At 39.7% G+C, this 13,216-nt stretch overlaps 2 protein-coding genes across 3 annotated transcripts in view; one reads left to right on the top strand and one right to left on the bottom strand.

The window, feature by feature from the left end:
* Positions 1-1,275: 1,275 nt before the first annotated feature.
* LOC142398195 (uncharacterized) lies at positions 1,276-6,446 on the bottom strand. The gene is made up of 4 exons (XM_075482155.1): positions 6,009-6,446; positions 5,327-5,421; positions 3,535-3,643; positions 1,276-2,377 (listed from the first exon to the last, which is right to left on the bottom strand). Exons 1-4 carry the CDS (start codon positions 6,271-6,273, stop codon positions 1,629-1,631), a joined length of 1,218 nt encoding a protein of 405 aa, XP_075338270.1. The 5' UTR covers positions 6,274-6,446; the 3' UTR covers positions 1,276-1,628.
* A 2,425-nt stretch (positions 6,447-8,871) lies between these two features.
* dnaaf11 (dynein axonemal assembly factor 11) overlaps positions 8,872-13,216 on the top strand; it is a 52,474-nt gene continuing 48,129 nt past the window's right edge. For both annotated transcript variants that reach the window (XM_075482154.1, XM_075482153.1), the window contains exons 1-3: positions 8,872-8,942; positions 11,321-11,488; positions 11,901-11,978. In XM_075482154.1, the coding sequence (XP_075338269.1) occupies positions 8,933-8,942; positions 11,321-11,488; positions 11,901-11,978 (256 nt within the window). In that variant the 5' untranslated portion in view covers positions 8,872-8,932. The remainder of the gene's footprint in view (positions 8,943-11,320; positions 11,489-11,900; positions 11,979-13,216) is intronic.

Genomic DNA, 13,216 nt, shown 5'->3' with positions numbered 1-13,216 from the left:
TTTTTAATATTAAATTTTGAATTTTGAAGTTGAATATTTTTCCACTGAATTTTTTTAGATGTTGACATTTTTTACACTGATTTTTGTTTTTAGAAATGGATTTTTAATTTTTTTTACACTGTTCGTTTTTCAAATTCAAAGTCTGATTTTGATGCTGTAAAAATTCAACATTAGAAATTCATATTCAAACTGATGGAACAGAAAAACTTCCATATAAAACAGGATTGAATACTTTAAACTGATAGATAAATAGAAAAGAAAAAATAAATAAATATATCAAAATGACGATTATGTAATTTTTTAAACGACATATATATATATATATAGTTTTAATTCAATCTGAAAGATATCAAAACCGAAAAAAAATGGTTGGAATAATTACTTTCAAATGAGGTAATAATAAAATAAACTAAGTAATTTCTGTGTAGATGAATTATGAATGACAAACTTATGTGTAAATTAACGAAAAGACAAATTCAAAGCAGCGATTAAATATTCTGTCATTTCTTTTTTTATATATTAACATGAAAACAGGAAATACGTGCTTGCATAAATGTAAATACAGTATGTTTTTAGATGTTTTGAGCAAATATTTTCCTCATAACTGACTAAAATGTCTCTTGACTAATTAAATGAGAAAAGTCCAAATGTCCAAAGAAATTGCTAAAAAATGTACTCAATTTTAAACTGTCATATTTAAAAATTGGCAGAATATTTTAAAAAGCTGCATCATTCAGTAATAGCTGAATGTCTCGTGAATCATTTAAAGTTTAAATTGTGTCTCCAGCTGAAAGTATGCTGAAGTAGTTAGGTTTCAAAGAGTAGAAACTTTTTGAAGGAGTTTAAACCTTTTACATTCATTTCTATGATGGGAAAGTTTGTATAAAAAGCTTGACATTTTAAAAAAATATTAAAGTTATGAATACCAAAAGTCATAGCATAAATCTCCAGAACAAGCTGAACGTTTTGATTTATAAACTGTTAAATTTCCTTAAAGGATGCAGAACGAGTCAAAGTCCTAAAAACATACGGAAAATATAATAAAAAAGAGAAACAGGATCGTGCTGAAGCAGCATTTTCATAAGGAGGGCTGGATCAGTTTTTTTGCTCAGTTTGTCAATGTTAACCAATATAAAATGACCAAATACCAAACTTATTCTTTGGTCTTATTTTTTATTTCGACTCATCAAGTCAAGATTTTGACCATTTCTCATCGCTGTTTACCCTTTTTGTTGCAATCTAAGAGGTAAAAGAACAGACTTATCCATGATGGAATGACATTTTATTTCCCAGCAGTGAATCTGTATGAAGTCAAATATTGATCCATCAAGATCAATTCAGATAAATCAAGAATAATCCACATGCTTCTTATAAGAGTTTTAATCCGGCAGCCTGATCCCAAACCCAATAGAACCACATTAAAACTTGTGTATGAACTGGATTGGGTCAGGCTGTGGTACCGCTCTGATTCAGTATCAACAAACACGTCGCTTCATATGGTTGAATTCATCAATCAGAGGTATTGATCGGTTATAGAAGTACAAAAAAAAACAAGGATCTTGAAAGAAAAAGACCCAAATGATCAGTTTAGTACCAGCGGTGAGGTTCTGGTTCCTCCTCCTGCCGGATTAAAGCGGGGCGGCGTTCCACTGGGCCCTGTGGTGTTTCTGCTGGTGGATCCGCAGGTTCTGCTTCCCGGCGAATCTTTTCCCGCAGTGCTCGCAGCCGAACGGCCGCTCGCCGGTGTGGACGCTCTGGTGCGTCTTCAGGTGACCCGACTGCGTGAAGCGCTTCCCGCACTGCGCGCAGCTGTACGGCCGCTCGCCCGTGTGCACGCGCATGTGCGTCTCCAGACTGCGCGAGGACGTGAAGGATTTGCAGCAGTAGCTGCAGGAGAAGCGCCCGTCCCTGCAGTACCTGCTCACAGGGTCAAATCTGGACCCACGCAGGGCCAGAAGCGCTGTCCGCTGGTCCGGTTTCAGGTACGACTGATGGTGGACGGACGCCAGACTGGGCGCGCTCTGATTGGTCCAAGAGGGGCTCAGATCCAGCTCTGCGTCGTAGGCGACGGAGTTGACTCGGGCCGAGCCTCGGTTCAGCGAGGTCGGACCTCCTCTGCACCCGAGCAGGAACTGTTTGCTCGTCTGGGTCGCAGATGGAGCGTCGCAGTCCAACTCTGACACCAAGTCCAAAACAGCGTCTGGAGAGCTGCTTTCAGCGGCCCCCGTGGGGGCCGGAGACCCCGGCGCACTGTGGGACTCTGACAGCCTGTTACTGTTCTGGTCCCAGGCCCGCGACACGCCAGCCGAGGGGGAGGTCTTCATCCCGGAGGGCCCCTCCTCACCGTCAGCTGCTTCTGACAGCACCGCCTCCGTTTCTGAAGACACGAACATCAGCAAACAATCTCAAACTCAGTTTTAGTTTGATAACAAAAAAAACGGCGAGTTCAAAGTTCAGACCAGCTTTGAATGTAACTAACGGCAACGTGCAGAAGTCCTGAACCAGCCCTCATTTCTTCATATGTTTCCAGGACATCATGGCTGTGTTCGAAACCGCATACTACATACTTCCATACTACATACTCATCGATCAGACAGTATGCAGAGCGTTTACCCACAATGCATTTCGCTCCTGCCCGAGCCGAAATCAGCCGGCCTGAAGCTGATTTCCCTTAAGCTCTAAACTCTGTAAACTTTAGCAACATTTGAAACATTTTCAGGTGAGAAAGTAGTCGTTTAGATCCCCAACGTGTTGAAAACCTGACAAAATACCGGCTGTTTACAATGTTGTTCCCACGAATTCGGCGCTACTAAAGCTAGCCGCAGTGAGCAACGCACTTCCGGTTATTTTCACAAAATAAAATACCCGTTGCCTTTTATCATAGGGAAGGCCATTACGATACAATTGGTGCTTTTGTTTTGAAAACAGGAAGTGAACCTACCCTCGTTGTAGCTAGCTTGAAACTGCCGTTTTGACAGGAAATGACGATCGGCGACGTCACGTTACGTTGCATCTTGGGTAGTTTGAGTATGAGTAGTAACCTCATGATGCATACCCAACATTTCGGAGAATCTAGTATGCATCCGGGAACTTCTCGCTTACTCAAACTCGCATACTAACTCAAAAAGTTAGTAGGAGTAGTAGGAGAAGTAGGAGAAGTATGCGGTTTGGAACACAGCCCATGACTTTTTGTCCTGTTGTTGATCACAGTCAAACACATCAGACTGAAATAAAGTGGCACGTTTCCCTAATCTATTTTCCCTATATGTTACATTGAGGCTTACAGGGTTTTTCTTAATAAGTTTTCCGACAGAATTCCCTCCGAGACATCTTTCTGTGTTCTGGAAACTTTCAGTGCAGCTGTGGAGGACCCGGTCCGAAACCCAAAGCAGCGATCTGTAAATTCCGAATGAGTTTTATTTAAACCGGGAATTTAAACTAAATGAGGCGACTGTTGGTGTGAAAGCTGCTGCCATCGTTTTCTTTGTTGTTGTTGAACAACTGTAATGCAAGTCTTCCTGTTGCCCGTCTTACCGTCCTCGTTCAGAAGCAGCTCGTCTGCGTCGAGTTCGTCCTTCACGTCCTCTTTGATCACAACAACGTCCTGATCGATCCTGATCGCCTCCTCTGCAGCCAGAGGATCCTGACAGGAATCAACACGAGGCAACACTTTACGACCGTTTTCAAACTCGTTCGCGCTCCAACGCACAGAATCCAAATGTGACAGTTAGAGCCCATTTTAAACACTCAATTTTTTAGTTCTCGTAGCAAATGTGGTAAATAAATGGTAAACGTTGCTGTGGTGGAGCAACGGATGAGGAGGAAATTGTATTCTGTTTAGGAGAATAATAAACATCCTCTCCACAGCATCCTGGCAGGACTGAGAGGTTCAGGAGGTCCTTTGTCCCCACAGCCAGAAGGCTTTTTAACAGTGACTGCTGAGTTCTACTCAAATTGATTGATTAATTTTTTTATTTAGTCATTTATTATTATTATTATTATTATTATTAGTTAGTAGAAGTATTTTTATTAGAATTGGTATGATTTTTAATGTTGTTAATATACAATCATTGTAAATAATAATAATTTTTTGAGCTACTTGAGCTTAATTTGAATTTTCCCCATTGGGGGATGAATAAAGTGTTTTTCTATTCTATTCTAAATATAAGAAACAAAAGTTTATTTTTAAGTCTGACCATGAAACAAAGAAGTCACCCATGTTGGGCATTCTCAAACTAAATGTGAAACTCAAGTGTTTTAAGGTCAACTGCAGGAAGCTTCTTTCACACGTCAAAAAAAAGGCGGATCAGTCCCGCATCACTGTGTCATAATGCCAGCAGAATAGGGCTGGAAATATACCGTTTGTGTTCACATGAGCAACCGTTTCCGTTCTCAGTTTAAAGGGATAGTTCGCCTCTTTTGACATGAAGCTGTATGACATCCCATATCAGCAACATCATTTCTGAACATCTTCTTACCCCCTGCTGCGTCCTGTGAGCAGAGTTCCAGCCTCGTTTTGGCGTTGATGAAGGTAGTCCGGCTAGTTGGCTGGGGTTTAAAAAATAAAGCGTCTTGCTTCTCAAAACAATATGCGTTCAAAAGAGTAATACATTTGTCTCACAAAATCATTCAATGGCGCCTGCCAACCCGCGCCTGTTACGGTGTTTGGTGCTCGGTCTGCACGGGCTACACAGCAGGCAGTGATACGAAGGGAGAGAAAGTAGTGCCAAGCGATTGAGAGGTCTGACTTTTTCCTGGAGAACCATTTTGTGATGCAAATGTATTACTCTGTTGAACGCATATTGTTTTGAGAAGCAAAACGCTTTATTTTTTAAACCCCAGCCAACTAGCCGGACTACCTTCATCAATGCCAAAACGAGGCTGGAACTCTGCTCACAGGACGCAGCAGGGGGTAAGAAGATGTTCATAAATGATGTTGCTGATATGGGATGTCATACAGCTTCATGTCAAAAGAGGCGAACTGTCCCTTTAAACTTGACTGTTAAACGGTCCAGTCATCTAACTGGTGAGCCACAGCTTTTCTCAGCGTCCTTGAACAAGAGACGGCTGAAACATGTCACCTTGATGGTCGCCTGCAGTAGCTGTTGAGTTCAAGTGTTTCTACTTTATTTCAAACTTTATGGAAACCTTCGCAGATCCAGACAAAGACGGGTAATTTCTTTGTGTTCACGGTCTAAAATAACTTAGCATCAACGCGGTGATAATGGCTCATAGAAATGTGAAGACTTCTGGTTTTGGGAGGCTGAAAAACGGCAGCATTTCCACTCTGATTCAGAGATGATGCGACCACAGATGTTGTTCTCACCTCTGTGGTCGCCTCCGGCACAGGAACCCGTCCAAGTCCTCTGAGGTTCGAGGCTTTTAGCTGATTGGAGCGCAGTCCGGACTGTAAGGTGCATTCTGGGTCAAAAACACAGATGGGAAACCTGCTGCTTAAGTGGGTTCATCACTTGTTTCTTCATCTTTTACATAAGCTGTTGAATTTTTTGGCATTTGTGAAATATGCCGAATTTAATATTAACCACAAGAACATATATTGAACAGATAAACCGATCAGAAACATGTCTCTATGAGTAATAAAGCGAATTATTCTGAGTTTTCTAATGAAGTTTGGTGCTAACGTGGATAAAAACGAAGTTATCCGAGACTCTACTCGTCAGATTATCCATCATCTGTGTCCCTGATATTAGCATGTCATACAGATGATAATAATAATAACACATTTTATTTATAACGCACTTTACATTTACAATAAAATCTCAAAGTGCTACAGTGGGATAAAAGACAAATATTAGCTTCAAAAGCAGGGACAGTAAAATGCAAATAAAATACACAAATAAAAAGTAGTGAGTCCTTTAAATGCAAAAACGAAATAAATACAGGATAGAGCATTTAAAAAGGTCGATCATTAAAAACATTGGGTAAAAAGAAAGGTTTTCAGGCCTGTTTTAAAGTGTTTAGCAGTCTGTAGACAGATAGAAACTCACCGGCAGTTAAACCCACCAGACCCCCACCGCCCTCCTCCAGCGGCCGGAAGTAGTCCAGCATCCCGCGGTCTCCTCGGCCGATGATGGACTCTATGAGCTCCAGCTTCCTCCGCAGCGCCTGGTTCTCCTTGTGGCTGCGGCTGATCTCCAGCTGCAGCGCGGCTTGGCTGCCGGCCATCAGCTCGCAGATCTCCGCCACCGCCGCTTTGCTCAACGCCTCCATGATGGACGTCAGCTGAGAGTGGAAAGCCGTGTAACTCGTCATTCTGACCCCAAAATTAAAAAAAATGGCGGAAACAACCACAAAAAACACAAAGTTTGTGCTTCAGAGAGGAGGGGACGCCGTCCAGGGTCCTTTTAAAACCGAGTGGCGGCTCGTTTCCGGGGGAACCGCGGACGGATGCAGCGGCTGACCCTCTTTGGTGTGACGTCATGGGGTTTCCGTAAACCACCTTCATAATAAGATATCTGATAGAATCACATGGTCCTGCTTTTAAGTGCGCCTCGTAAACACGACAGTTTGTTTTAATATTAAAGGGATAGTTCGCCTCTTTTGACATGAAGCCGTGTTGGAGCTATTTATTCCGTATTTTTCTTTACTTTGAATTTTGTTCAAATTTATTCTTGGCTTACTTTATATTTTGGGGGGTTATTTACAGAATTTATTTGTAGGTTAATAATTGTTTGTTTTTTGTTTCTTTGTTTTAAGTTAGGCAGGAAACTGGAACTGGTATAGGACCAGGATGGATTGGGGGTGGGGCCTATGTTTTTTTTTACCAGAGCAGGAGAAGCAGCAGAGGACAAAGGAAAGTTGTACCTGTATTATTTGCTTGCCAACTGGAAAATAAACCGTCAAAACACAATGGCTGTGTTCGAAACCACATACTACATACTTCCATACTGCATACTCATCGATCAGACAGTATGCAGAGCGTTTACCCACAATGCATTTCGCTCCTGCCCGAGCCTGAAGCTGATTTCGCTTAAGCTCTAAACTCTGTAAACTTTAGCAACATTTCAAACATTTTCAGGTGAGAAAGTAGTCGTTTAGATCCCCAACGTGTTGAAAACCTGACAAAATACCGGCTATTTACAATTTTGTTCACTCGAATTCGGCGCTACTAAAGCTAGCCGCAGTGAGCAACGCACTTCCGGTTTTTTTCACAAAATAAAATACCCGTTGCCTTTTATCATAGGGGAAGCCATTACGATACAATTGGTGCTTTTGTTTTGAAAACAGGAAGTGAACCTACCCTCGTTGTAGCTAGCTTGAAACTGCCGTTTTGACAGGAAATGACGGTCGGCGACGTCACGTTACGTTGCATCTTGGGTAGTTTGAGTATGAGTAGTAACCTCATGATGCATACCCAACATTTCGGCTAATCTAGTATGCATTCGGGAATTTAAAAAAGTTTGTAGGAGTAGTAGGAGAAGTATGCGGTTTCGAACACAGCCAATATTCAGGTTTTGGACAATGGACTTCTTTTTTGCCTGCATACAAAACCCAACCCCAGTTCAGTGGTGGCTTGTTTCAACTTCTAGGATGTTTGATTTGACAAACAATTGCCATTACAAAGCTGTATGACATCCCATATCAGCAACATCATTTCTGAACATCTTCTTACCCCCTGCTGCGTCCTGTGAGCAGAGTTCCAGCTTCATTTTGGCGTTGATGAAGGTAGTCCGGCTAGTTGGCTGGGGTTTAAAAAATAAAGCGTCTTGCTTCTCAAAACAATATGCGTTCAAAAGAGTAATACATTTGCATCACAAAATCGTTCTCCAGGAAAAAGTCAGACCTCACAATCGCTTGGCACTACTTTCTCTCCCTTCGTATCACTGCCTGCTGTGCAGACCGTGCAGACCGAGCAGCAAACACCGTGACAGGCGTGGCAGGCGGCTATATAGATAGATAGATAGATAGATAGATAGATAGATAGATAGATAGATAGATAGATAGATAGATAGATAGATAGATAGATAGATAGATAGATAGAGACTTTATTCATCCCAATTTGGGAAATTGTTTTGTTGCAGCAGCATACAGTAAAAGATATGAAAACAATTAAAGTAAAAACAAGCAAATAGAATAGAATAAAATAAAATAAAATAAATAATAATTTGAACTCCTCTACTAGACTAGGAAGGAAATTGTTGGCTCGCACCAATAATTTCTAAATTTGTAACTCTGTATTTCATGTTTTTCTGTTTCTGTTGCATTAATTTAAATCAGTAAATAGGACAAATGTTCTAAATTAAACGGTAGAATATGTTCTCTTACACCATTAGGTCAGTTTGATAAGATTCACTTTTAATTGTACAATTCCAGTCTTGTGCGCTAGCTGTTATGCTGTAAACAAGTGGAACAAACTGCCAGTGGAGATTAAACTTTTAAACTAATGTTGACATTTTTAAATCCAGGTTAAAAACATTTCTTTTCTCATGTGTCTATGCATGAAATCTGCACGATATCTTTTAATTTATCTGGACTGTTGCTTGTCTTTAAATTCATTTAAATTATTTTATTTGTTTCTCTTTATATTCTTTTATGTATTTTTAATGCTTCTTCCACTCCCTGCTGCAATGCTTTTATTTTATGTAAAGCACTTTGAATTGTTTTGTACATGAAATGTGCTACAAATAAATTTGACTTGACTACATTTCCCTCATGGTCTATTCAGCACCTGCCGAGTACATTTAATTCACATCTTATCTAAATCTGTCCATATTTACATTTAGTTTAAAGTGATATATCTAGTTTCAAGTTAATTCAGTTGTTATTAGGAACATTTACCACACAATATGGCAGTTATTTTCCTGAATAGGGTCAATTCAGGAACAACAGCGATTTTTTTCCCCCCCTACAGTCCTCGACGCAGCAGGAGCTTCGTTTCCACAGCAACGGCTGACAACAGAGAACGGAAAACATGGTTTACAGTAAGTTAGCACAAATTAGACTGGAAATATTAAGCTATAGCGCTTAATATTTAACAGTTTTACTCTGTACCCCTGTTGTTAATGATATGAATTCATAGATTTAAAGATTTTTAAGCTTTCTCGCGTCCTTTTTAGAACGGTACGCAGCAGTTTGGAAACCGGAAGTTACTTATTAGACATTTAAATACGTTTTTGTTCCACTTTAAACACCGTTAGTTAACGTATGCTTAGTGAAAATTACACACTCTTCGTGATAACATTTTGAATACAGAGTGACTTTGCACTCTATTCAGTTTTAATTGAATTAATCGGTAAATTTCCGCGATTCTTGTTGTATCAACAACCGTTATGTGGCTGTTTTCTTCATGTAAACTAAGGATTAAGGTAAATTTATTTGCATAGCTTAATTCAACAACGAAGTGATACGGAGTTGTTTATATTGGATATAGGAACACTAAAACAAATTTTACAGTAAAAAAAAAAGGGTGAAGAGACGGAGTGGAGCTCCGGTGTCCAATAAAAAGTTCTTCAGTGCAACTAAATCAGTTAATTAAATGCGGTGAACAGGAAAGTCTTCAGGTTTGATTTAAAAGAAGAATTACTGACACAGATATGCAGTTATCAGCTTGTTCCACATATATGGTCCATTAAAAACTGAAAGCAGCTTCTCCATGTTTAGTTCTAACTCGGGGGACAGAAAGCAGCTGTTCTTGAGGGTTCATAATGTACCAGAAAATCTTAAAGGCAGTGTTCTGAATCAGGAAATACACTGTTTACAATCATCAAATCAAATCAAATCAAATCAAATCAAATTGATTTATATAGCACATTTTATGTACAAACAATTCAAAGTGCTTTACATAAAATAAAAGCATTGCAGCAGGAAGTGGAAGAAGCATTAAAATACATAAAAGAATATAAACAGAAACAAATAAAATCATTTAAATGAATTTAAATGAATTTAAAAACACGCTACAGTCCAGATAAATTAAAAGATATCGTGCAGATTTCATGCATAGACACGTGAGAAAAGAAATGTTTTTAACCTGGATTTAAAAATGTCTCCATTTGGTGAAAGTTTAATCTCCACTGGCAGTTTGTTCCACTTGTTTGCAGCATAACAGCTAAATGCTGCTTCTCCATGTTTAGTCTGGACTCTGGACTGGACCAGCTGACCTGAGTCCTTGGATCTAAGAGCTCTGCTGGGTTTATATTCTCTGAACACATCACAGATTATAATCCATCAGCAGGCTTTTAAAATCTATTCTGTGACTGACTGGAAGCCAGAGTAAAGATTTTAAAGCTGCTGTGATGTGTTCAGATCTCTTAGTCCGGGTTAAAACTCCAGCAGCAGCGTTCTGGATGAGCTGCATCAAGTCTGCTGAAGATAAATGCATGGAGCAGCTTTTCTAAATGATAGTAGGCTGACCTGATAACTGACTTGATATGGCTGTTGAAGTTCAGGTCCATGATAACACCCTGATTTCTGGCTTAGATTGTGGGTTTTAACATTACAGTTAGTCTTTGGCTCCAAAGACAGTAACCCTTGTTTTGTTTTTGTTAAACTGAAGGAAATTCTGAATCATCCAGTTATTTAATTGTTTGAGGCACTTAATGAGTGTTTTTTTAAGGGATTGAAATACCCCGGCGATACGCTGATGTAGATCTGCTTGTCGTCTGCATAACTGTTGTAGCATATTTTGTAGCTCTGCATAATCTGAGCCAGCAGGACCATGTAAATGTTGAATAAAAGAGGCTCCAGAACTGAACCCTGAGGAACTCCACATGCTGTATGTAGGACGTTCAATGAAAACCACAGCAGAGCATCACGCAGAAATAAAACACAATCGACAGATTATTTGGAGCTTTTTTTAATCTAACACATACATTAACACATCCACACCTTCACACAACCCTGTGGAACCCCATTTCTTTGCTATTTTGAAATAATCTGCCTTTAAACAACAAATCAAGCTGTTGATAGTAAACTTTTGACTGTGAATTTAAGTCATCATCTCTGGGATGAAAATGTGTCACTTTTTAGTCCAAAGCTGCATTTTGAATCAAAAAAGGTTTGGATTCAGGACACATATATACCTATAGACACAAAATGCTATCTGTCTTTTAAATTGGATTACAAACAGTTTCCATTCTGTGGAGCAATGTGTTGTTGTCGACTGTGTCAAATCCACCACTGAGATGTAGTAAAACCAAGACTGTGCCGTTTTTGCGTTTAATTGGATGATGTTTACTCTAATCTTTCATGAAGTGTCTCCTGGAACAGTCTGGAGTTCACACTTTGGACTCTGTTGTATTCAATAATCGCCTCTGTTTTCGTGTAATCGGCACACATATTCTGTATTGTTTTGTGCGTCCAGTCACGGAGGACATGGTCCGCCGGCGGGCTGAACACAACGATTGTGAGATCTTCTCCCTGGAGGAAGTTTCTCTGCATCAGCAGGACATCGAGAGGATCGAACACATTGACAGGTGGTGCCGGGACCTGAAGATCCTTTACCTGCAAAACAACCTCATCCCTAGGATTGGTGAGATGCGACCCAAGAAACAAACGCTGCTGATTTACAGATTAAATAAGATTCAAACTGGGACACCACACTCTTAAATGTTCTACAGACCAAATAATTGCTAATCTTTTAAGTTTTTTTTTTATTATTCTTTGTCTTCTTTGTTTTTTTGTTTTTTTCTGAAGCACTTTGGGTTGCATTTGTGCTTTAAAAGTGCTAGATTCACATTTTTGAGTTGTTTTTTTCCACCGTAGAGGGATTACTGTGTATTATAATTTGTTGAAATATTATAAAAGCTAAACAACAGTTATGTGGACACAAAAATAACCTTTACACAGAAGTGAATGGGTTTGAAAAGTCCCTGTAAAATCTTTATGTTTCAGAGGGTTCCACAGTTTCCACTGATGCGTTTGGGTTTTGTTTCCTCTTGTAGAAAATCTTGGCCGTCTGAAGGAGCTGGAGTATTTGAATCTGACCTTGAACAACATTGAAGTCATTGAAAACCTTGAAGGTTAGTGCACGGAACTGAAATAGTTGTGTTTTGGTTGGCGTAGGAGCGTTTGTTGGAAGAATATTATGCTTTAGTTTCAAGCTGTTCGTGTTACCTTTTGAGATTCCTCCTCCAACCACCAAGTGGCGCCACCTTGTTTTGATTTAACATCAGCAGTGCACAGTGATTTTAAAGCTGCATCTCAGCAATAGGAACCTTTTGCAGGAGCGAGGATCATCCGTTACATGGCAGGAATCACAAGATAAACAGTGTTGTGGGGCCAGTGTTTTACCTCAAAATCAGTCCTGGTAGGGAGATGGTACTTTTGAGATGATCCTGATGTGGTGGAACATTTCTGACTGGTTGAGTATTCCCAGCATTTTATTTCAAACCTTTTATCTCATGTTTAATGTTCCCAAAAGCTCGTAAAATCGATCAACTTTTAGTTGCACAGCAAAGATGTTTTACACGTCAGCTGACTTAATTTCCCTAATCTACTCTGGGCCTGAAGCTTAAGCTGCATATGGGTCAGGAACAGAGAAAGGAAAACAGGAATTGTATACTTCCTGAACCCTTGTTTTGAAGGTGCATCATTTCGTGCTTTGGACCAACTAACCAGGTTTCTTGATTTGTCATGAGATCCAGCTGCATATTATCTGTATTTTCAGTTTAATTTTTAGCTCACTGAGAGTATCTACAACTGTTTTGCTCCTCCTTCTCAACACTTTCTTGCACATTTATGCTCATAGATTGAAGACTAAGCTCAGTTGAAAAGTTGAATGACCAAAGCAGACAAAAGCATAGTGAGGACAGTTGGCAGAAGCTACTGGAGTTGATCTGTAGTATAGGGACTTATAAAACTCACAGCATATGACCCACTATTGAATGAAAAAAGCGAAAAAGCGGGAAAAAGCTTCTATTGGACGATCAGATTTTGGCACAAAAACAGCTTATTTATTTGCAAATCTTGCATTTAGTTACGCATTTAAATTAATCCGTCCATCTTCTGTCTCATTTTCTTTCCTAATTTCTTCCCTTTTCAACGAGATTTGACTGTTTTTAGACAAATAAAAGATAAACTAACCAGGCGGTTGTTTGGGGTAACGGGAGAGCCCTCCCGTCCCAGCATGCAACACAGTGTGACACACCCTCGTATTCTCCATGATTGAATAGTAATTTCTAAGCCGTTTCAGTCTCTCAGAAACTGTTCAAATTAACAGATTAGTTTGAGGTTTTAGGAATGTCGTCATATTTGGTGA

This window comes from Odontesthes bonariensis, chromosome 14 (assembly GCF_027942865.1).
Source record: "Odontesthes bonariensis isolate fOdoBon6 chromosome 14, fOdoBon6.hap1, whole genome shotgun sequence".
In the NCBI taxonomy this organism is placed as follows: domain Eukaryota; kingdom Metazoa; phylum Chordata; class Actinopteri; order Atheriniformes; family Atherinopsidae; genus Odontesthes; species Odontesthes bonariensis.
Note: the sequence above shows the minus strand (reverse complement) of the source record. Positions and strands in the feature narration are given on the sequence as shown.

What these genes read in the sequence shown, in the direction of transcription:
- LOC142398195 (XM_075482155.1), bottom strand. Translation starts at nt 6,273, where the DNA reads ATGACGAGTTACACGGCTTTCCACTCTCAGCTGACGTCCATCATGGAG. An exon ending in TCTGGTGGGTTTAACTGCCG is followed by an intron (nt 5,422 to 6,008) that starts GTGAGTTTCTAT and finishes TTTTTGACCCAG; the next exon opens with AATGCACCTTACAGTCCGGA. An exon ending in GCTGCTTCTGAACGAGGACG is followed by an intron (nt 2,378 to 3,534) that starts GTAAGACGGGCA and finishes TCGTGTCTTCAG; the next exon opens with AAACGGAGGCGGTGCTGTCA.